This window comes from Corvus moneduloides, chromosome 3, assembly GCF_009650955.1.
Source record: "Corvus moneduloides isolate bCorMon1 chromosome 3, bCorMon1.pri, whole genome shotgun sequence".
Taxonomy (NCBI): domain Eukaryota; kingdom Metazoa; phylum Chordata; class Aves; order Passeriformes; family Corvidae; genus Corvus; species Corvus moneduloides.
In genome coordinates, this window is record NC_045478.1 from 95,283,966 (window position 1) to 95,308,439 (window position 24,474).

Consider the following 24,474-nt stretch of genomic DNA (forward strand, 5'->3'; position numbering starts at 1 on the left):
CCGGCCGCCCGCCCAGCATCGCATCCCGGGCCGCCCCGGCGCAGCGGGAGCGGGAGCGGGAGCGGGAGCGGGAGCGGGAGCGGGAGCGGGAGCGGGAGCGGGAGCGGGAGGAGCGGCGCGAGCGCCACGGCGAGTCCTTGCGCGGGCCGCGGGCGGAGGGGCAGCGCTGGCGGGGAGCGGGGCCGCGGCGGCCCCGGCGGGACACGTGGTGCTCCTGCGAACGGCATTCAGCTCCTGCTGCCCAGGGACCCTCGGCAGAGAGCGTCGGTTTGGTGTTAGATTATGGGGGAGCGGGGGGGTGACTTCCCCAAACTTTGCCAGTGTTTTGTTCTTCAGCGTTTGGACGTACACGGTTGCATCTCCCCTTCTCCTTCACAGTTTCACTGGAGTTAAACTTTGGGCCGCCAAGAACGTGCAGGTTAAAATGTGGGTACCAGTTGTTAACAGACTAAGTTTTACTTATTTTCTTCTCATTTGATTTACCTAGTGAATCAATCGCATTTCTTTGAAAGAGGAAGTTTACACTACGTATATTTCATATGTATGTATGTACGTTTAAGCCTGCAGTTTACGTTATGTGTATTTCACACAGTGTAAATGATCGGCAGTTTGGGATTTTCAGAAATTTCAGGTTGGCTATCAAGAAATGAAGGTTAGGATGTGCTGCGCTGGACTGCGAAATCTTCTCCAAGGGCTGCGCTTCAGTGCCAAGTACTACTCTAAGCATAACCTTCCTCAAACAATGTGTCCTTACAGTAAAAGTAAACCAATAAAGTGCTGCATCCTGGACTGTTCAGAAAGTACATGCACCCACAGGACTGAACCACCTGGAAGCATCCTGCCGTGCAGATTCTTTTCCTGCAAGGTATGCTGTTTAAGTATAGACTTAATGTCGACAGCCACCTTGGCACATCTGTTAAGGGACCCAGTCATACTTTTCACGTGTCGAAGAAGCACACTTTTCCCAGAGAATTTGAAGCAGAGGGATAAAGTCCAAGATATCAGTTATGTTCAAAGACATGTACCGTTGTTCAGCTTTCCTATGCTGTTTTGGCATAAAGCTGCATTTTGGTTGATTTTCCTGCTGTAGTAATTTTGGAAAAAATGGTATCTCCCAGACTTAAGTGTCAGGAGAAAACTGCAGGGAGAGATCAGTTAGTGTAGAGGCAAAGTGTCCAAACTGATGATACCAGACTGTGAGCTGGCTCAAAAAAACCTTGACTTTTCTGTATTAACCAGTAGGCCATGGTTTCCATCATATTAAAATAAAATACTGACATCTCATAATTGTGCTCACATTTTCTAAACTATACATTAAAAGGTATTTGCACTGATTTCTGTAAATAAATGTTGTGTAATTGGATGGCTGTATATCATGCACAGAGTCAGAAAACAGTCTGAAATAATTTTAAGTCTTCTGTCTCTAATACAGATTTTGCTAAAGGTTTTATGAAAGTTTACTGAAGTATGACTGCTTGGAAACTTATTTATATGCATAAGTACTGTTCAAAAAATTTATGTTTTGCTTTATTTGATCCTAAACATGTTTTCAGATGGATATGTGGTTATCCTAAAATTGTTTCAAATTGACTGTGTTTCTTCAGCGGTGACACAAAATTCATCTTGTTGTAACTCTTCTATTTGTCACCATAAAGCAAAGAGTTCCTAAGTCTGTGTCTCAAATGTAAGCAAACGTTTCAAGGAGAACACAGGAGGTCTGGATGGCCAAGCATGTGTGGTTCAGTTTACTCGGTGGCTCTCCACTAACAGAAATACTGCTCTGTGACACTGGTCCCAGGATACAAACATGAGGTTTTCACCTGAAAGGAGGCCGTGCCTGCTTGCTTTGGAGTAAATGTTTGCACACCAGTTGTCACTGAGATCCTCCACTATCCTGAAAACCTTTCTAGATTACTGGTTTTTCCTCAAGCAGGGAGGTGTACAGTAACTCTTACTATATCCCTACACTGTGACCACCAGCTGTATTATTACTTGATCAAGTGAGATTTCAGAGCATGCAAGAGGAAGTAGCATTGTTCTAGCAGTTTTAACACACTTTTAACACTTTTACAATAGAAGACAGCTTTGTTTCCAGTGAGGTAGCAGTAGTCGCACATTTCATGGAAAACCAGATACTTAAACTTATTCCTGATAAAATTGTTGCAGAACCCGTATCAGTTCACTGCTTCATTCTGCACCTTATGAACATTCATATTAACACTTCTGAGGAGGTGGAGCAAGAACCTGAACAAGCTGAAAGGACTCCTAGGTACAGGGACAGAGGTTTGGGTGGTGTTGTCTAGGAAAGGAAATGAGAAATTACACTCTAAAGACAGGAAGTTATGAAAGAAAGCTGCAAAGAAGGAAAGATAATAGAATTCCATAAAAAGTAAAACCTAGTTGTAGAACTGGAACAAATATATTTACTTACAATCAATTAAGAGCATATATTAATAGTACCCTAAATTTTGAAGACAAGACCTCAATAAATGTGTCAAGTAAAGCACATTTGACAGTGCCTCCCCAGAAGATCAAGAAGAGTTACAATAAAACATATTCCAACTGCAGGTTTTGTTTTATTGGCATGTACTTTTGTAATATTGCAAAGGTGGTTTTGGGCCTGTGGCTCAGGAGATACTGCCTCAGTGTATTCAGATGTTGGCTTGTAGCCGTTTTTGTCTTTCCTTCCTTAGGAGGAAGGAACAAAAGTCCCTTCCAAAAGGAAGCAAAACACATCCAGAGTAACTTCAGACCTCTTGCACAAGAACCTTCTGAAATCAGAGCAGGAAAACTGGAATGACATTTCACCAACATACAAAGCTGTGACAAAGAGAATCAAAGGAAAACTGGAAGAATTGCACAACATGTATACACGCAATTCAGGAAGCCCAAGGGTAAGTGGCAAGCAATACAAACATATCCCACCACTGGCTACAAATAAAAGACAGTGAAGCCATTCCTGCTATAAAATGCTGGTTTGCTCATTTTTTTATAGTAGAAGTTTTGAATATTTTAATAATTGTGGGTAGTAACAGTTTGTGTTTAGAACAGCTTATACCTGTTATGGCAGTGAATTTACCTTAATTTCTCCATCAGCAAAAGCAAGTAAAGATCAAGTAACCATCTGACTTTTGGATAAAGAATACAAGACATTTTAATTTGCAAGAGCAGTTGAAGGTGATCTTAGCCTTCTGTGAAATTTAGAGCAGGTAGGGGTAGCTTAAGTACCCTTACTGAAAAAACCTTTTTGGTGTGTGCAATTCCTTCTTCCGTGTGGAATATATGTTCTGTCCTTTGTTACATTTGTTACAATTTGTTACATTTCTGCTGTACAGAAAAATGACTGTATATAGGGATTCAAAGGAAATAGTCCAATGGTATGCTGGACTTGAAATATGTTTGTTTGTATTGAACAGATGAGGTTTGGAGAGAATGTGTACTTCGAAGAGAATGGCTGCATATTTCTTGCAAAAGCAGATGATGGTAAGGGATTTCTCTTCCTAATATGGTAGGATTCTTTAAAAAGGTGTACATGTATCACTTAGTGTTCTTTTCTTGCATTAATGCTTAACTTGTCTGTTTCTTACCTAAAAATACTTTTATACAATTCTGTAATAGAGTAATAATTCTAGAATTCTGAATCTGAAAAGGTGAAGGGAGTTAGAGAATAGTATATATTGATACTAATGCAAGTTACTGGACAGGAAAGAGAGAAGACACTTCTTTTCAGAGCCCTAACTTAACATTTTGAAAAAAGGAAAAGAACATCCATGCTTTTTTATTTCTGAGGCGGGGGGGCAAAAGAATTTCTAATTTTATTTATTAAAAACAACTGTGCTCTAGCTACGTGAGCTTTAAAATTCAATACGTTTAGTAGAAGCCAAGATCTACACTTTTGAAATATTTTTAGAAATAACTACAGGACTTTTTTCCTTGGAACTATAATTTTTTGTTTATTTTTACAAAGTGCATTTGCAAATATCTTGCATGACAGGTATTTGGTGTTGATAAATTCCAGTAGAATGTTTGTGAATATTGGAGGCAGATTTGTTAAATACAGACATTAACAATCACCATTCATTTTGACAGTGTCTTAATTAGAGGATTTTTTGTTCTCTCTTTTTCCTGTGTAGTAGATGAAGGAAATGCTGACATTTTATTCAGTATTGAAGATCTTGGCTTGTCTGATGCCTTTATTCAACGGATCAGAATTTCACCAGATCAAAGTTACATGGCCATCAGCTTAAAAAGTGAAAATTCTGAAGAGGCAACCTGCATTATTATGAAACTTGGTAATTTTCCTGTTGTGGAAAAAGTAATTCCAAGTGTATTTAGCTTTGGTAAGTTGTTTATAAATATCCTGTGGATCACACAAGCTTTCAACGTAACATTTTTCTTAGTTTACAAATAATACTCTTTTTTAAAAATGAAGGCAACATTTAATCCTATAGGTGTTGAATTGTTTCTTATTTATGATTTCTTTAACACTGCACAATTACAGGTTATCTGTTGTGCATGAAAGGGACTGCTTTCTGGATACAAGTTTTCCTTCATTGTAAAAGCATTTATACATGTTAGAACTGTCATGCATGTAATTTTTTCTATTGAATCCATTATGCTGTATTAAAAATATAGTGACATGACTGTCATATAAAGATCTTTTTGAGAAATGTTCTAGTTGATAAACCCTTACAGCTACAACTGAAGACACTGGTAGCTGTACACAGTTAGCTTTGTTTGAGAAGTGTGAAAGTATTACCTACTAGTGAGTATTGGCTGGAATTTCAACTGGAATCCAGGATGTGGGTCACAATTCAGAGCCCAATGAAGTCAGGCAGGCCTTGAATCAGTTCTTTCAGAATAGATTACAGAGCTTTACATTGCTGTTAAAAGAAGCAGAGGTAAGTGGAAGTGAATGGGAAATCATTCTTTTATAGCATGTTAAAGAGTATAATAGTATGTATACAGTGTTCCACATCTTGTACTTTGGATTATATTGCTAGATGTCATCAAGTATATATAGTGCAGTAAGCAATTTGCCTGGGCAGGGCAAAAAAATAAAACTCTGGGTATAACTTCCTTGTTAAATAAATGAGAAGTAGCAACAACTTAGTGCTGTTTCCACACTGAAGATTATAATGCCTGTTGAAAACTAAACATGGAAATTTGCCAATGACATTTTACGCTGTACTTGATTTGAACATCTCTCTAGGTTGATCCAGGAGAATCAGTACTGTTAAGAAACCAACATCTTGTTGCCTAAATAGGTGTGACAGATAATAAGAGTACAAAAGATGACTATCAGAATGGTAAATTCTCTAAAGTCAGGTGTGAGTGAGGTACAGAGGTGTCATGAAGCACAGAGGTGCCTCAATCATGAGCAAGAGAATTAGGTCTTGTAACCACTTGCAAAATTTATGTGCTAGTATTGAGTGATATACAATAGCAGGGAGACAAACAGAAGTTCCTGAAAATTTACACCTTGATCTTTTTATAGGCTAGGCTGTAGAAGAACTTAGATTTCCTCGCTAAAGGCTTGTCTTCATAGTGAACCCTCAGCTACCTGTGCACTTTGGAGCCACACTGCTGTTCAGAAAGCAAAGTGTTCGTGTTATTTTCATGTTGATAATTCCTCGGGTTTTGTACTGAAAATCAGTATTTATGCCTAAGACAGCATACAATAGGTTTTAAAAGCATGTGTGTTAAACAACATTCTGGTGTCTGTAGGAGCAGCAGAGATGGTAGTAATGTGGCTGGATCAATCAGAATAACTTCAGAATAACAAGGGTCCTGTATTTATACCTTTCTATGTTGGTGAACACATACACAAGCAAAGAAAACTGGAGAACTTTTATCTCAGCAGTACCCATGGGGCACATGCATCTTTTATCTAAATGGCTTCAGTGCAGTCACATGCAGCACTGCAGAGCTGATAATGTCTTTATTATCTTGCTGACTCCATGTAAACCTCTGTTTCTCTGCTGTTTTAAACAGCCACATGTCTCCTATTTTCCTGTTACCTCCAGAACCCACGCAGGGTCAAGAACTTCCTGTTACTGGGCCCTGCAACACTGATCTCTGCTTTTTTTTTGCTTTTTTTTTTGCTTTTTTTTCAATACATTATGAGACTCTTGTTCTGTGGTATTCAGAGAAAACATGGAAAAACCTTTTGGTGCTTACCTCAGTCCCCACAGGATGCAGAAGTGCTGTCCTCAGTTCCATCCCAGCTGCAACCCACCTTTTTCAGCACTAGGTCCAGTGTCCATGGAATTCACATTTTCTCTCAGTAATATTAGACACTGTTCTGAATTTGATATGCATTTGTCTTTTTTTTCCAGAATGGGCTGCAAATGATGTTCTGTATTATACAACTCAGAAGAACCTTAAATGCCAGAATGTGTTCATGACCACTTTCACTTACCAAAAACATACTAAGTTAGTTTATACAGAACAAGATGCAAGGTAATACTTACCTAAAATATAACAAGTCCTTTACATGTGTTAGAGTATTTTATATGTAAAATATAACTGGTTTGGAAAACAAAGTGTTCCATTTCATATTTCAAATGGTAAAATGCATTTTTGTGTTCTGTCAGTAGTGCCTTATACAGCCTGAGAATGTGCTCAGTTCTCCTTTTGATATGTGATCAACTGAGATTTAACTTTCCTCTCTTACCTCATGAGTTCAGCTGAGTTTATAAATGTCAAGGTCACTCTCAGGTCAGGGTGTCCTTTAATAAATGTGTGACAGTTTCATACAGGGTAAATCAGACCATGGATTTCATTTTGTTTTCTCTGCTATTGATGTCTGATACATCTTTTTTAAAAAAATACATAAGTTCAGGCTAATCCTTGCTCTGGGTAATGGATGAGCAAAATCATTACAACATTCCAAGAGACAGAACTATTGTTGACTGAATACCCTCTCAATAACCTTTCTTTAAGCAGTGGTACGGGAAGACAAGAAGGCTCTTTGCTAAACTGAGTGCGGAACTGGCTTTTCAGCATTGTAGCACGTGGCATATTTATACAGCATTCCATAAATATTTGTGATTATTCCTAATTCAAGTTACATATTCAGTAAAGAAATTTCAATTATACTTTCATCGGAAAAAAACAAAACGAAACAAAAAAAACAGAAAAAAATCTGCAATGGAGATGGAATAAATAAGATCCTTTTTTCCCAGCTGCATTTGATGCATGGTTTTGGAAAACCTGGCACTTCCCCACAGGGAAACTGTTGGCATAATTCTGAAGGTCACAGTCATTACAGTAAATCTACTAGAAACTTACTCTAAAGGTTCATCTGCTATTGCAGCTCAGAGCTGAACTCCTTCATTGGAGATGACAAGACATTCTTTAGTATTGCCATTGAGCAGTTCTATTCTGCATCTCACCAGCTCTTCTAGTTGCAATCAGATATTTTCTTAGAAGCTGAAAATTTCTTGACATCCTTAAAAAAAAGCTACAAAGATTAAAAAAATTGTAATATCAAGGTCAGAGTCCTTGGGGAGAAGTGTAACATGCATTTCAGCTCAACCCTCTCACAGGCAGGATCAGCAGAGCTGAACTCTTGGAATCTCTACTGGATGCAGTGCCACATTCTTGCCAAATTCATGGGTATTAGAAAGGCAGGAGGCTGATTTTTCTTGCAGACTTTAGGTCGCCCTCTGTGCCTGTCCTCCTAAAGATGTCAAGAGGGTGCAATTAGAAAAAACAGTAGTACCAAAAAAAAAGTGAGTTCCTCCACCTGCAAATAATTAAAGGCACTGAAAATGCTATGTAAAGCATCCTTTTCTTCACCAGTCAAATATTCTGAATTCTAAAGAGATCATTATTGCAGTCATGTATCTGATCTCTATGATGCAGATTATGGTACTCAACCCTGCATTTTCTTGATGGAATCTGGATCTTTGTGTTGGACAGTTTTACTTTTAAAGACATCTAGTCCTAAGGATTCAAAATGGCAAAGAGACTGTTCTGATCCAAGATGTGATATTCCTTTTAATTATGATGACTCACAGAAATTTGAATCTGAGTTTCAGCCTGAACTTCTCTACTATTAGCATCCAGCCACTGGTTATCATTTCGCTTTCTGTTTCTAGATTTTAAAGGCATTAAAAACCAGTAGGTAGTTACTAGTTTCTTAGTTCCAAAACCAGTTCCTAGTTTCCAGCTTTATCACTGCAACACTGTCCATTTTGCTTCATATAGGCCTCTGTGCCTTTTTTCTTTTTAAATAGTACTTTTTGTCTTATTCACTTCAGACAAAGTTAGGTCAGTAGCACATAGACGTTTTATCAATTTATTTTTATAATATCTCCTACTTTTGTTATTGCTGTTCCCACATGATGCCATTTATTAATTACAAGCTCCATAAAAAGTTCTACATTTTTCCTGAATTTTAAAGCCTGTATGCATCAATGAACTTCCAGTCTAGCTCAATAATGCAAAAACCCAGATTCAGTTGGGCAACAACTGAACTGCTTTTCTTGCAGATTTCAGGTTTCACACATAAGATTGAGGGTTTTTAAATCCCATGGAAAATGCAGCACAAGTGGGTCTGGGAGCCAAGTAGCCTGAAGGTTCTCCAGTCTGCTTACAGGAATGCTGTTTCTTACCTTGCAGATGGAAGCCCATGATTCTGAAACAACTGATGTATTTTAAAATACTGATAAAATGTACGCCTTTCTTTTTTTTTTTAATTATTCCCTACAGATTCTTTGTAGACCTTTATTGCACAAAAGACAGGCGTTTTCTCACTATCAACAGCAACAGCAAGACAACCTCAGAAGTTTGGCTGGTTGACTGCACACATCCCTTTGAGTCACCTGCTCTCGTGCAAGCACGAACCCCAGGGGTCTTTTACCACATCGAGCACAGAAAGGAGCAGTTGTACATTCTTACTACATATGGAGAACCTGCAGAATATAAGGCAATTTTGACTGATAATTACATTCATAGGATTAATTTAGATACCTATTGCAGGTCATATAGAAATAGTAAGGTTGGCTTTTAATTCTGTTTTTCACAGCTTACTGAAATAATTTAAGAGAGAGAGCTGCATGGATTAAAAGGACTGATAGTGCTGCATGGAGTCTCACCTGGAGAATGCCAGTTTGATCCTAACTCCTTTGACAGCATCAAGAAATTACTATGCTTTAGCAGTCATTTCCCCTATATCAAAATTTAAGTTGATGATCTCAGTCTATGTAATCAATCCCACCTATAGTTGTGCTGGCCATGCTGAAAGCACTTACTGCATTACAGTCTTCTCTAGAGTAATCTTTGAGACTTGGCCTTCTCCAAATGTTACTGAATTGTTCTTCCATTTTGCCTAAGTAAAGGGAGTTTAAAAATCTCCAGTTTTAGACAGGCAAACACCCCAAATACAGATAAGCATTTTTTTGCAAGAAACATGTTGTATGAGATCACCTGTCTGTACCTCTCATTTGTAACTCTTACTACATTTTAGTAATACAAAGTTGTTCATTTTTTTTACAGTTGATGAAGGCACCAGTAGCTTGCAGTGGCAAGGACAACTGGCAGTTAGTTTATGCACTGGAAAAGAAAACCAAGCTAGTAGACTTTGAGATGTTCAGTGATGACTGTATTATGTTCCTGAAGAACGCTGGTCATCTTTACTTAAATGTGATTTCTTTTGTTTCACACTTAGTTCAGTCAATACAGGTACGTTTTAGCTGGGCTTAAGCGGCATAATATTTTTCCAGCATTATTTCATTTGGTTTTAACATAACATTATAATGAAAGCAAAGATAAATTCCAAAAGTAAAAGCGGTTTGGAAACTATTAATACTGCCAAGTTCATCATTATGACTAATTGTATTACCTGTGGCTGTTCTTCGGGATTCCATGTGGTGGCTTATTGCAGCATTTAGAAAGTTAAAGAGCAGCTATCCTGTGAGTCAGTCCTTTCTTCAATGGATTATAGTCAAGCTCTTCAAAATACAGCTGATTTCTAATGTAAAATAGAACTGAATTCCCTAAACACTCTACTTAGTTTTACTGGGCCTGGTTTTGGTTACACTCAGTGGCATTTCCTCCCACAGGAAAAAGATTAATGTTCAGAAAACAGGTATGAACACTGTCCCATAACAAATGGGAAGAGTTGATACTGCAGTACAATTGGTGCAAAGTATTTGCTTCCCTTCTCTAGTTGTTAAATACTTGTGGATTAAAAACAAAGTGACTCAATCCAAATCCATTATTTCTGAAGACCATTCAGATGAAATATTTAATTGATCTGTTTTCCTGAAAAATACAGTCTGAACAACTCACAAGTTTATCGCAACAAGCTGCCAATGCTGCATTTTATGAAACCGCTACAGAAAAAGGTTTTCAACAAAGTACACTGTATGGTCTCCAAAATCTTCATTTTTTGAAATGGTCGTAGTTTATTTATTCAGAAAGGGCCTGCAGTTACTCAGGAGAACTTGGACTTTTGCTGCCCTTTCAGAAGCCTCTAGCAACCTAACCCAAGTAAGTAATGGTCTGACAGAGGGTTTGGCTATGTCCCTGCTGCTCTCAAAGAATGAATCTTGATTTCTTTCATTCTTAGCAGAGTTAAAAACCTTAAATATAATAACAGTAAGTGTCTGAGGGTGAATGTGCCAGGAAAAGGTTTTGTTCTTCACAATGGCTGGCACTAGGAACAAAGTTAAGAGGCAGGGGTTTTCAGTGGCTTAGCATTACTGAGCTAACTCACAGTAAAAGCATAATAGCTGACATGGACTTGGCTGTATAACGTGTTGAAGTAGAACTGGAAATGCAAGGAAAATTAGGATCTAAAAAATAAAACTAATGCAGAATCATTTCAAATGTTTTCTCTTAAAAAATCTGCACTAATGTCCATTTTAAACCGAATTTGAATTTATTTTTCGTTTTTATTTCATTGTCCAACTTCATCCAATGGCCTCAGGGAAAAAATTCACCAGTCTTTTACTTTTTTGACTATTTCATTACTGGATTTAAATGAAATACAGATTGTGCCACATACAAACTGAAAATAATTAGTTAATATCCAAAGTCTTTTACTCTGAAGGACATACTAAGCAAAATTTACAGCAGCAGTGTAAGGGTCTCACTTGAAATGCCATGTTTTCTCAGCTACCTACGTGGGCCTGTGAATTTGAATTGGAATCTCATCTTGAACATACCACCAGCACTTGCTATTTTCAGCTCTCCTCCCCAGTACACCCCCCTAAGCGTTTTGCATATTCATTTAAAGAAAATAGTCTCATTGAACAAGCTGTGCAAGAGGTACCAATTATTACGAATTGTCACACTACACGTTTACTAGCTAAAAGCAAGGTAAGATTTTTCAGTCTTTTTCCCATTCCTTTTATTCTTTCCTTCCTCCCCACCCATTTAAAGAAAGTGCATTTGGCAGGGAACAGAGATTAAAAAATGTAAAGAGCAGTTGGTGCTATAGTTACTAAACAGTGGGTGTTTTCTTCAGTGCTATAGAGAAGAACAAGAAAGAGTCGTGATTTTTTTTTCCATTAACCTGGGTATTCCAGAGGAGATAACAGCACATGATGAGTCAAAAGTCTTAGCATAAGTGAGAATTGCTTGTTGATGTATGGTATTGTGCTCCACATGATAAATGAAAAAGATGCCAGTTGTTGAAAAGAACACCCCACAACTAGCTGCACAGTGCAGATCAAGAAAGGAAAGTTTTAACAGCCTGAGTTTAAAAATTTGGAGATGTTAATAAAGAGTTTGTATTGTGGTAAGTGGTAAACTGTATTGTTAATAACATACATTCTTGGTGTTAAAGGGGGGAGGAAGACTTGGGTGCCTTGGTAGTTTAAAAACTCCTCAGGTGTTGCACTTAAATGAATTTATACTCTGCATCCGTAAACCCACACAGCAGAGGTTCAGTCTCATGCTTTATTTTTTGAGAGTGCTTTGTACATTCTAAGTGAAAAAAAATTACTGTAATCAAAAAAAAACATTTTAAAATAAATAATTGAAGTTTTCATTGCCATGTGTCATTGAGATTTCTGCAATGTCCCTTATTGTAAAACTACTCCTTCTTTTCCAGGATGAAACTTTGGTGCCAATTACAGTTTTTCATAATAAGAATTCTAAAGAACTACACAGGAGACCACTTCTAGTTCATGTATATGGAGCTTATGGCATAGATTTGAACATGAGCTTTAAAGAAGAGAAGCTGATGTTAATTGAAGAGGGTTGGATATTAGCATATTGCCATGTTAGGTAAGTCAAATATAAAATGGAAATAAGATTTTATTTTGCAGGATATACAGGTATTTGTTCAGGTACAACTGAAGATGTACCAAAATAATTTTGTGTGCCTATACCTAATTATTCATCTCTTCTTAGATCTTTTATTTAAGTAGTTTTTAAATTTACCTCAGGGAAGAAAACCACAGGAGCACACTGCATTTTAGGTTTCCTAAATCTACATGATGGGTGTATGTAACTTAGAATCTTTTCAAGCCTCGTTACTTCTTGTCTCATCTTTGCTCAAGAAAAATTTCAGTTACATGCTCAAATTGCAGTGACATGCTACCTCCCTCTCCTTCTGAGAGCATTGTGTGCTAATGCTCAGTCTGTGTCTTCTTACATTCCAGAGCAACAGCTAAGCATTTAACCTGCAACCCTTGTTCTTTTATTGGCTAAATCCTCTGTCTGCAGTTCAGCTACAAATCTACATCTGCAATGTACAATAGACTTCAAATTTTTCTCAGTAGCTAAGGAAGACAACAAAAGAATCACTTCAGGGAGGGAAAGGAAGGGGAGGAATAAGTAATTGTTGGAAATACCAGTCCCAAAACAAATTCAGCAAATATATTCAGTCTGCTGTACTTGGTGGCAAGCATTGTGCTGTTCTTCCTCACACCCCACTAAGTATCTTAAGATGCAAGTTGGTCCTACATGAAGATGGATTTTTCATCCAAAGATGGCAGGCTAATCAAATAATCCATTTTAGACTTGGAACCAGAAAAGGAAGCTTCAGGTGGCTTGGAATTGTGGTTGCATAGAAAGAAGTATAAACCATTTTTATAATTCTGTATTACAAAATGGAACATTTCAAGTAACATTTGAATTTCACAAGTTAGGGGGGAAAAAACCCAAATCCAACTTTCTAACAGTCTCAGAATTTAAGCTAAGCAGAAGACAAATCCTGAGAGTCTGGTGTGGAGCTCAGAAATACTACTCTACTGTTTTTAATAAGTAATAGTGTTAGTAATGGAAGTATTGGAAGTGTTTTCAATATTTTCATAGTTTCCTGTAGAAAAAGATAATAATATTATCTGATTTTGTATTGCCTACAATGAAAATGTCATTTCCTAAAGTGTTACTTTTCCCGTGGGTTCCAGGACACAAGCACACGAGGGTACAGAGTGCCCTTATACCGTTAGTATTTTCACCAATCATCATGAATGGATTTATTTTGTCTTCATGTTGTCTCTTTTAGCCATAAAAAAGGGTAAAGGCAAAAACAGAGAAGAGTTAATTGGGAAAGCAAACTATGATTTGCAACTCCATGGCTGCTGTTCTTTCATTATCTGAAGCTATGCCATGTAATGTTTTCTGAGGAGACTCCAACTTGAATTGTTTTAAATTTCAGGGGTGGAGGAGAGCAGGGCCTTAGCTGGCACAGAGATGGATGTCAGCGTAATAAACTCAAAGGTCTCCATGACCTCAGGGCTTGCATCATGCTGCTGCACGAACTGGGAATTTCTCAGCCCAAACACACAGCACTGGCAGCTGCCAGTGCTGGGGGAGTTCTTGCAGGAGCCCTGTGCAACACTGATCCAGCACTGATCAGAGCCGTGGTTTTACAGGTGAGCTGCTGCAGACCTTCTACAGATTATAACATTAACCTGTATTTTCTGCCTCATTCTACCACTTTCAGAATTGGAAACATTCCAGTTCTAAGCTCACTCTCCTCATTTGTTTGAGAACACCTTGACTCAGATATTCAAGGTCCTTTGTCCTATTTGCCAACTTTTTTCTTTTTAATGATTTCCAAGGCTCCTTTCGTAGATGTTCTAAATACAATGATGAAAACTCATCTCCCACTGACAATTGAGGAACAAGAAGAATGGGGAAATCCATTAGAAGATGAAATATGTATGAAGTATATCAAAAGCTATTGCCCATACCAGAATATTAAGCCACAGGTAAAACTATGCTTTCTGTGCAGAATACCACAGGCATAACGTGTAGTGGTTTGTAAGAAAACAAAAAGTAGATAACTGAAACTGAAAAAAACCTCCAATATAAATTATGTCAGTAATAATCTTAGCAATAGTTGAAGTCACAAGCGACTACTGAAATTAACCTAATGCCTTCTCCTAAATGGCATCGATTTCTAAACTTGCATTTGTTTTAGGACTTTCAGGAATAGATTATTGTATAGCTAATCTCAACATGCAAAATGCCTTCTTTTGGGGGGGTGGTTCTGTCATTCTACTGTTTTGCAGGCTTTGGTACGGGAGGAAGGAGTTACCTTTCCAGAGGTATTAAAACAAACAGGGAAAGGGAAGAGGAGCTATAGCATTGACATTTTCATCTCAAGGGAAATCTCTCTTTATTTGACAATGTGTTAGCTGCACATTCATTTAATGAAGCTGCACAGCTTCATTAAGTAAAATTCTTACTCTTTAAGTATCAACTTTCTTCTGTGCAGAAAGATTGCTAAAATAAACCTCAACTATTGTTCTAAGGTAAACCATTCCATGATTATTACTCCATTTTTTCATTTTTTTGCAATTACCAGCAAGCAGACAGGTATCAAACCTTTACCATTGCAAGTAGATTATCCCCCTACTATGAAGTCATTTTTCAGACCAAAATACTTTTTGCAGTTAGAGTGATAAAACTCTTACAAAACACTAAGTAATTATGTAATAGATGAGTTTTAAAATAAACCCTAACAAGTTGTATTACCACAGGCCTGGTTCCTAAGGTATACCACCGTGTCCCACAGCCATAGGGAGGAGGAGGAGAAGATCCAACAGGCAGGAATTGTGCAGCAAGATTGATTTATTTAATTATTTTACAAACTCTTTTATAGACTTTTTTCTTCATAGTCTAATTGGACAAAGGACCAGCCACCCCTTGGGGGTGATTGGCTAAAATCCTAAAACATCCATTGTCAGAATATTTTTCTACTGTACCATAAACAAGACTTTCCAAGGTTGCAGGTGGCTTGGTTGTTTACATTCCCTGCTACCTCTTCTGTGAGAGAGAAAAATCTCTCACGGACTTAGAAAATAACAAGAAGATCCTCACTAACAGCATTTTTGTACCCACAAGTTGTATAGTAGGAGAAAAATGTGTTCCTTTGTGAGAAAGAGCGGGTGTCAAGTGTTTAACTGGTTTTGGTTTTTAATCTCAGTGTTATCCGTCAGTTTTTATCACGGCGTATGAAAACGATGAACGGACACCACTAATGGGAATCTTACAGTATGTTCAGAAACTCAGGAAGGCTGTACTAGATCATGCCAGCCGAAAGAGTAAGAAAGGTAAGGATAAGAATGTCACAGATAAATAGAGTTAACTGAACCAAAATCTTAACAGTCATGTAATTAGACACCATAGAGATTGACTCCTCCTTAAATGAATTCAAACACAATCCCGTATCATCAGCTCCACAGCAGGCTCAGGACACTCTCTGAGATGCAAAAACAAAGACTGGGAGCCTGTGAGTGGGGCTCATTCTTCCCTAGGACTGCACATAGGGCAATTATTGGACAGTGTGATGTGAGCCCACACTGTGAATCCAGCTGCTGACAGGGCCAGGCTGCAATTCTCAGCAACTCTTGGAGAAAAATCTTATTTCTACTGCTATACAGAAACCTACTTTTCTCACTTTGCTACAGCTGCAGGTCCTTAGTCCAAGTTAGAGTGACAACAAGGCCAAGGCAGAGGTGCTTTTATACCTGAAACTTAACCCTAGCTTTGGGAGTTTCCAGCAAAAGGTACATTCAAGCCTGACTATTTTTAGTACCATCTAATCTGGGGAGAGGCTTTTACCATCATTACCAAAAGAGGTCTTGAATAACCTTTTCTATATTTCATGATGCCCTGTCTCTGTGAGCAGCACAACTGCCCTGCTTGAGAAATTGAAGCAGGTGCTGCAGTTGTTGTTGTGCTCTTAGTTCAGGAAGAAAAAAGCATGTCTTTCCAAAAAGCCTCAGGGAGAACAAACACACTAAGTAGATGACCACTTTCCAAATATGGAGTTATTAGAAATACAAATAATTCATTCAGAAAGCCCCTCTATGATGCTCTCTTTCTTAAGGAATAATAGAAATTCTGTCAGGACAAGAAGGCAGAATTACCTATCCTTATACAATTCACATACCCACTTAATTTTTCCCTTGTTCATTCAATGTAAAGTGATCACCAGCTTCATTGTTCCAGGAAATTGGATTCCTAATATTATCTTAGATGTCCAGGCAAATGGCAGTCATTGTGATTCATCCTGGGAGCACTCACTGAATGAGGTATGGTCCTTTTACTGCACAGGTCCATAATGTGTTGCAGGGATGTGTCCCCTCATGGGATACTTCAGCATCAGTAGTTATTGAATGTATGTTTAAAGTATAAAGACAAACTGCTAGAGCAACTGCTGATTTTACATATATCTATATAAAAATATATAAAAATATATATATATAATGTAAAACCCCAGCAATCTTTATATATAATTATATATATTTTTATATATATACTTGCACAGATATAAAAGACACAGTGACAGAGCCAGATTATTGAAATAGCCTCAAAATAGTGTTCAATTCCCACTATAATGTGCTAAGAGCTTTGAATGAAAGGTTCCAAGTTGTGCAAAACATCGTTCCAGCAGGAAGAGTCTTGTTCTGTGGAGTATTAAGTGCTTAAAACTGTCATACTATTTACTCCCATCTTCCTCATGTGTAAAACATACGTGATGGGTTAGATCTTTACATTTTGAAATGCATGATCTGTGCTATCAAAGCTATTACAATTAGCTTTCAAGATTTTGCACTTCATACAAGCATGCATGTTAAAAGCAAAATACTGCCAAGACCTGACATATTTTTACTGATGTCTCAGACTGTCACAGTTGGATACAAATTTTATTACTCTTAATTTTAACAAATGCTAGAAAATGTTAATTTGGTGGTTGTGGCAGTTATTCCCAAGATGAATTCTTTCAGGAAAAGCAACATGCTGTCTTAAGGCAAGGTATTTCTTAGCATTAGTATAGGAAAGAAAGATGATTGGAATAGCTGCACAAGAGCCTGAAAGTCTATAGTGCAAAGAACTTTACTTTGTAATAAAATATTTTCATTATTTTAGGTTGCAAGACACCTTGCTTTTCTGAGCAGAGAACTTGAGGAAGTGTGCCATCCCCAACATCACAGCAAACCCTGCAAATAGCTGCTAAACACACTGACCACCTGGAAAACTTCGGGTCAGATTTGGATTTGTATGGAAAGCAAACACCTTCTCCAGAGGATCTCTCCTCTTGGGTCCCTGCTTTCTGGGCATAAGCACACAAAGCTGGGTGTGGCATTGCCTTAAAAAAATACAGACCAAGAACTGGATTTCTGCCTTGCCGGGCTGTGCAGAAGCAGCTGCCAGCAGAAATGAGTTTGTTCAGCAGCTCTGTTCACGTGAGCCAGCAGAGCAATGCTACACGAGCGGAGCTGGAGCACAGCAGTGGGCATGCAGAGCCTCACAGGAGGGCCACAGGCACCTGGCATAGGCAGCCTTCCTGTCTAAGGCATCTCTTGCAAGGCCACATCTTACACAAGGCAGTAAAACTCCTCTGAAGCATCTGATGTAGAAGTCTCAGTACTTCTAGAACTAATTCCCATACACAGGTGATGATGACTGCTGCCCTCTCTATCTACACAGGAGCCATGGTGTACACGTGGTGGGATTGACCAAACTGCAAAGAAATGCACTCTCCAGAACTGGAATTTTAGCAGAACTCCTTGATCCAAGTACATCAAAAATCTTGCAGTTACCTCACCTAGCATGGTAATCTTAAGAAGGAGGTGCCAAAGTCCCTCAGGAGGACAGGATCAGTGTCTCAGAAGATGCCGGAGGATAAAACAAAGGGAACGCCCCCACTAAAGCAGCCCGATTCATAGCTTAGCTGCCCTCTGAGCAAGGCACAGATGTGCCTGCTGTGCACTGCTTCTTGAAAGAGATGTGGGGTGCACACCTACATCAACCACTGCAGGTGCAGCAAATGCAGGTGTATAAGTGTGACATTCGGTAGAGTTGGGTCAGCTGCTTCCTTTGAACTAAAGTACACACCCCTCACCTCAGCCTTAGGGCAGGAAAAGAAATAAGAGAATGCAAATGTATTCTGACTCAGCAGGGAGGGGGACAATCAACTGGAAATGCAGTTCTGAGTGTGGAATTAGATATATTAGCTACATTTTGTTGTTCTTCTTACTAACTGAGGATAATCAGAGCTGTTAGATGTGAGAGAAGAGGTAAAACATCACAGTGATATACACTAGCCTTGCTTGTGTTTACCTCTTTTAGCAAATATAGGGCCACCCCTTTGGAATAAGTTTTACAAATCTGCAGACTTCTAAAAAGTTCAAGTGAACTGCCACAGGCTTGGGATTCCACAGGAGCACTTACAGACCAGCAACGCCAGGGTCAGCACACAGAAAGCAACTGTTCCCTCTCCTCCCAAAAACACATGCTTAAACAGGACAGTTTTTTAGAACAGGTTTACTTTTCTTCTGCACAGACCCTAAGGAGCAGTTTATATCGTACTTTTTCCTTTTCATCACGAATACAGATACAAGACAATTACGTATCTGATTTTTCAGGACATTTATCCTGTACACAAATAAAGTTTTAAAAGCCAAAGAAAATGAGTGGTTTTAGCATTTCCCTGAAACTAATATCTTCTAAATTAACATGAAAGCATAGGTATTCTACTCCTGTACTTAACAGTTCTTGTAGAGTAAATCAAAGGCCTTGGAATAACAAGCTTTTTCTGCCACAAAACACTTCCCTTGAAAAGCTTCCATAGTATGAACAGGCTTTGCTGTTTTATATTCAAGGACCAGGCCTTCTCCCATTTCAGTTTTAATTACTTTGGTATTGACCACTTCACCAGCATTGCTGAAATGAGTACTGAGTCTTATAACAGCTTCAGAGGGAAGGTTAGGAACTATGGCCTTCAGGTCTACTGTCGACTCCTGGCCGAAGTTGAGCACCATCATGAAGACTCTGTCTAACCCATCTATCTCCCTCACATAGGCAAACACATCACTGTCATTCCAGATGTGGCACATCCACCCTCGGTTCATGGGGAGCTCATTGTTCCGCAGCGAGGTCAGCGCTCTGTACAGACTCAGGGTTGAGTTGGGCAAGGTGCTCTGGACCTGCAATAGTCAGCACCAACAGGGTCAGTCCTTGGCACTGCAGGGGGGAATACGACTCCCTCCTCACATCCACTCAGTCTGCTGAGAACGTGCCTATCAGAATTCCATGCTGACAATTATCCCTCTTCAAATCTGTCTGCAAATTTCACTGAAAAACTGCTTTTTCTCATGCACTCTCTTGGCCTGTGTGGAGACAGAGGTTATTAGGCATAACAGTTCCCCAGCACTAATGTGATTGCTTCCTCCCACAGCTTCCTTTTCGTACTGTTGATTCAGGAGAAAACCACAGCCATTGAAAACTTGACACTGAATCTTTTTCGTTGAGTCCAGTCTACTGCAGTCACTGCAGTTTATTTCATGTTTTATATTTCTGCTATCTTAGATTTTTTTTTCTGCCTTTAATTTTGGTCAGCACTGTAGCTCTGCAAAATCTGTTTGACTCACTGCTCTGCTTATGTTAGAGTTGGTCTAGGTTAAGTTCTCGTTACAAAGCCAGTGCGTTCTTTAGCAATAGAAATGGGGGGAAAAAGAGACCAGTTTTCAATTTAATATCAAAAGGATTAAAAGGATGTTAAAGAGCCAAATTGCCACATCAACATCATAATTGTAGTTGCTCTGCTTAAATTAATATAGATAAAGTAGGCTCCTTGTTGTGCAAGGATTTCCTTTTCTAATAAAACTTGTGAGGATTCAGTGCTTTTTTTTTTCCCTTAAGTTTGTTCTTATTGCCAGTGCCCACTACTAAAAGGAAACCAGAGCAAAACAGATAAATTAAAATATCTGTAGACCATTAGTTTGTCACATCTGTAGATACCTACTTCCACATTTACACTTTGGTAGTCAGAGTTAACAGGTAACCAGCTGCTGTTGCCTTCAGTAAAACCAGCATTAACTTCTCCATCCCACTGCATGGGGGATTTCTCTGGGAGGGTCACCTAGAAAATAAAGTGGTGATTAGCATATTAAAAATTATTCTTTGAATAGCACGTTCTCACATCTCCCAAATTAACACCATTTCAGTATTGCTTCCTGTGGTTTACGTTAAAATTTCATGAGGATGTAATTGTGGTCCAAATCTAAGGAGAAAATGAGAACCAAGACAGTTCCTGAAATGGAGAGGAGTGGATCATCTCAGATACAGCATCACTGGGTAAAACATGGAATTCCCAAATGACTCTTGCTGGAGTTGTCATCCTTTGCAACAGATGGTTGGATAAAAGTTTACTGATGACAGCCAGGATATTCTGATAAATATCTAGACATGCAGTGAGTGAATATGTGAGGTAATGAGTCCTTAGAAGAGGTGTTGTTAAAATAACAGTGAACAACAAGTAAGTGCTGTTTGGGGTCTGTTCTTTTGTAACTATTGCACTTTTCACCCCAGAACTTTTCAAGCTTGCATTTGCAAGGGGTACAATTTTGACAGGACTGTTTGTGTTAGAAAGGTAAAATTATTATTTCCAAGTGCAAAACTATTGAAAACTGGCTTTTAGCTGATTAAAAAGTGTCGATGTAAAAAAAAGTCTGAAGTTCTCATTTTGAAGAAATCAGAAAAAATTCTGAAAAAGCTTCCTCATTGTTATTGAAGAGCTGCCAAAAGATCTGACACTTAAATTTAATGATATAAGAGGGCATAAAATATTTTGCACATGCTTTGAATGTTTGTTTTCCATGAAAACTGTTTTTCATATAAAGGACACTTTTCAATACAATCTGTCAGAACAGCAGCCTAACAAAAGAAATTGTCACTTTGCTTTGTGACATTATAAATAATGGGTTTCTCCTTTTTAGCATATTCTGAAAAGCAGGGGGAAAAAAATCTTAAGTTTTCAACACTGGTAACACTGCCTCTCATCTTTACCTCTTTCAGCATCTCCTGCAGTGTTTTAAATGCTGGGGCTATAGACTATATCATCCTGAGCAAATACTCTCCCATCTTCCTAAGACACCCATTAATCAGGGAACCTTCCTCTCCAGACTGAGTGAAGGGTGGGTTTGCATTGTTCCAAAGCCGTGAGCCACAGGGTAGCCACTAAAAGAGAGTGAACCCTGAGGAGCTCAGGGTGAGCCACTTTTCTTAAGAGAATCACTCTGTCAGCAGTAATCGGCAGCAGCAAGAAAATGCAGGGGATACTTTGACCTAGGGGTTTCTCAGAGGAAATGAGATTTCCTTTTAAATCAGAGAATCATTTCCTCACATCTGAATCAGACAACCCTGGAGATGATCCTGTGCTTCAAGTACCTCTTTCCCTTTGATACAAAGCTAGCCCATGCCATTTCCTAACTCTGTCAGAGGCTGCCTCATTCCTTAACAGAGGCTTTCCACAGGGAAACCGGCATCTGCCATAGAACCATGTTCTCATGGTGCTCAAATACGGTCAGGAGAGGCAGAGATGAGCTGTTCCCTTTTGGGACAGAGTATGCATGACAACCAAAAGCCACTTCTGCCTGCCGCCAGGCAGCCTCCCCTTTGTGCAGATCCCTTCTTCTGAGCTTGGGCACACTCATGACAGCCGTGGCTTGGACAGAATCAGAACCGTGACTTCCTTTAAATCACAGCCAGGAAATAATGGACTCTGACGTAATGATGAGGGCACTTCCATGGGAGGAAGGAGATGACTCAGTTCCTCTTCCCTCATATGACTGCAGCACACCTCTCCTAACCACTTGCTGTCCTTTCTGCTGAAGCAACGCTGCTGCAAACCATGCAAGACTGATCTGGAGAAGGACAGAAATCAGGATCCATAGCTGAAGTCTACCAGTTCAGACACACATCAAGGCCTTGGTTCTGGTCTCTGGCCTGGCCATTTCTACATGCTGTACAGTGGTTTGCCATGAGGAACATGGAAAACCATTTAAGCAGTGAGGAAGACTGGGTTTGGTTAACAAAAGTTCTTGTATTTTTGAATGTTCTGTTACTTGGAACTAAACAACAACAGGACCAGAGTTTACACGTTCTTCACTTACATTTTCTGACACAATGTTCTCCATGCCTATTTCTTCACCATAGTAAGTTACAGGAGTACCAGGGAGGGTTAAGAGCAGCATGTTCATGACATTGACGTACTCCTTCCCAATCCGAGTTGAAATCCGCGCAGCGTTAGGGCTTCCAACCTGACGAAAACATTCTGTTAAACACATGTTATAAGATTTCATGTCTATGTGAAATTAACTAATTTAACAAAGGTAGTAAATATTTTGGGGGTTTTCTTTCCCTTCCAGGGCTGTGAGGTCCATTATGTTTATCTTGGTGCCACTACAAACTTCTGTCACAAAAAATTTAATACACAGAAGTCCTGCCAGCAGCACATGAGGCAGAAGTGAGGAAGAGATGACAAATAACAACTCTCCCTGCTTACAGGTCCCTGCTATTTTTTCTGCTGTGTGAGGACCGCTCTGCTTGCTTTGAAAAAATCCCTTGGACATTCCAAACATGCTTCCTAGGAAAGAGGAGCAATGTTTTATGTTAACTGCCCTCCACTGCCTTCTCTGCCCTGGCCCTGGGTCGGTTCAACAATCTATTGCAGTGAGTCAGTTTATGGTCAAAGATAATTATCCCAATTCCATTCTCACTGGTGTTTCAGCCATTGGAGACACTGAGGGAGAGGCATGATCATAAATTCCCTTCTGTCATCCTTGCATGGGGAGTGGTACTATTATTGATGGGCAGGAGAGCCAGACAGTGCCAAGGACTCCAACTACAGCAGCTGGAAGTTTTCACAAGGACAGGGACTGTAGCTCAGCCACGAGCTCAGGATGCTGCTGATCCCACTGAAATCAGTGTGTGTATGGTTTCTGTCACCTACAGGAACAAGCCCTTCCTATGAGAGTTGGTCTAGAACTCTTACTGCCCAGTTTGGCCATTTTCCTGCAGGCATGTTTTTCATCCACAAGTCGACAGCTTCAAAAATGCTGTTGCCCGATAGATTTTTCATGTTAATTAGGTTGAAATTGAGGGGAAAATCTGCTTCTTGGATAAAAGTCGTTCCATAATACATCATTGTTGCTTCAATGTCTTCCTTTTCATCATCATCAGTACCCATAAATCTACAAAGTAGTACACAAATAGCTTTTTTGGCTCATTTTTCGTTACACAGAACAGAATAAAGCTAGAAATGGTTGGACACAGAGCATTAAGAATTACGTTAACTTCCCCCTCCCCATCAAAAAAGATTAATATAGAGAAACAATATTTTGGAAAGCATACAAGGAATCAAGGAGAAATACTTCTTGGAAATTTCTGGAGAAAAATCTACAAGAGTCAACACAAGGCTAAAGTATCTGACTGAGGTCATATCTTTCTGAATCCACAGCCACACAGTCCATTCCAGCAATTTCCATGCTTTCCTTCACAGAAGAGGACCTGGGGGTCCCCCAAGTTGACCACGAGCCATCCATGTGCCCTTGCAGGTGGCTCATGGCATCCTGGGCTGCATTAGGAGGAGTGCTGCCAGAAGTGAGGGAGGTAATCCTTCCCCTTTTCCCTGCCACTAGGGCCATTAGGGACTGAAACATCTCTCCCAGGAGGAAAGGCTGAGAGGTGGGGATGCTCAGCCTGGGGAAGGGGAGCCTCAGGGGGATCTCATCCATGTATGTAAATACATGAAGGGAGGGTGCAAAGGTGGCAGAGCCAGGCTCTTTTCAGTGGTGCCCAGTGCCAGGGCCAGACGCAATAGGTACAAACTGAAACACAGGAAATGTGTTTCCCTATGAACATCAGAAAACTTTTCCACTGTGAGGGCGACTGAGCCCTGGCACTGGTTTCCCAGAGAGGTTGTAGAGTCCCCATTATTGGAAATGTTCCAAAGCCATCTGGACAAATTCCTGGGCAATTGGCTCCAGGTGGCCCTAATGAGCAGGGGGTTTGGACCAGAGAACTTCAGGAGGTCCCTTCCAAATTCCACCATTCTGTGATTCTAACACTCTCTGTGTGTCTCACTTGAACTACACTATTAAAACTATACAATAAATCAGGTACGGAGCTGATGAATTGCAGCATCTCTGTGTTAGAAAGGTTCCCTTTTCTGCTCAGCTTTGTAGAGTCCATAGATGGAGCAGACCTAACAGG

General features: G+C 39.4%; 2 protein-coding genes across 17 annotated transcripts in view; one reads left to right on the forward strand and one right to left on the reverse strand.

Moving 5' to 3' along the window:
• Positions 1-90: 90 nt before the first annotated feature.
• Positions 91-18,711, forward strand: PREPL (prolyl endopeptidase like). 8 transcript variants are annotated; one of them, XM_032102822.1, is made up of 16 exons: positions 137-263; positions 379-426; positions 623-865; positions 2,697-2,894; positions 3,417-3,483; positions 4,134-4,340; positions 6,339-6,462; positions 8,719-8,935; positions 9,505-9,690; positions 11,128-11,331; positions 12,068-12,243; positions 13,622-13,838; positions 14,028-14,177; positions 15,398-15,524; positions 16,402-16,508; positions 17,347-18,652. In XM_032102822.1, the coding sequence occupies exons 3-16, from the start codon at positions 647-649 to the stop codon at positions 17,425-17,427; spliced, it is 2,280 nt and encodes a 759-aa protein (XP_031958713.1). In that variant the 5' UTR covers positions 137-263; positions 379-426; positions 623-646; the 3' UTR covers positions 17,428-18,652. The 8 variants fall into 8 exon arrangements, with proteins under 8 accessions (XP_031958714.1, XP_031958713.1, XP_031958716.1 ...); XM_032102823.1 differs by lacking the exons at positions 137-263; positions 379-426 and adding an exon at positions 91-129; XM_032102825.1 differs by having other exon boundaries at positions 137-865; positions 17,347-17,461; positions 17,908-18,711.
• Positions 18,551-24,474, reverse strand: part of SLC3A1 (solute carrier family 3 member 1) — a 15,218-nt gene continuing 9,294 nt past the window's right edge. For all 9 annotated transcript variants that reach the window (XM_032102830.1, XM_032102829.1, XM_032102833.1 and 6 more), the window contains 4 exons: positions 23,255-23,453; positions 22,374-22,520; positions 20,225-20,341; positions 18,551-19,406 (listed from right to left, as the gene is read on the reverse strand). In XM_032102830.1, the coding sequence (XP_031958721.1) occupies positions 18,966-19,406; positions 20,225-20,341; positions 22,374-22,520; positions 23,255-23,453 (904 nt within the window). In that variant the 3' untranslated portion in view covers positions 18,551-18,965. The remainder of the gene's footprint in view (positions 19,407-20,224; positions 20,342-22,373; positions 22,521-23,254; positions 23,454-24,474) is intronic.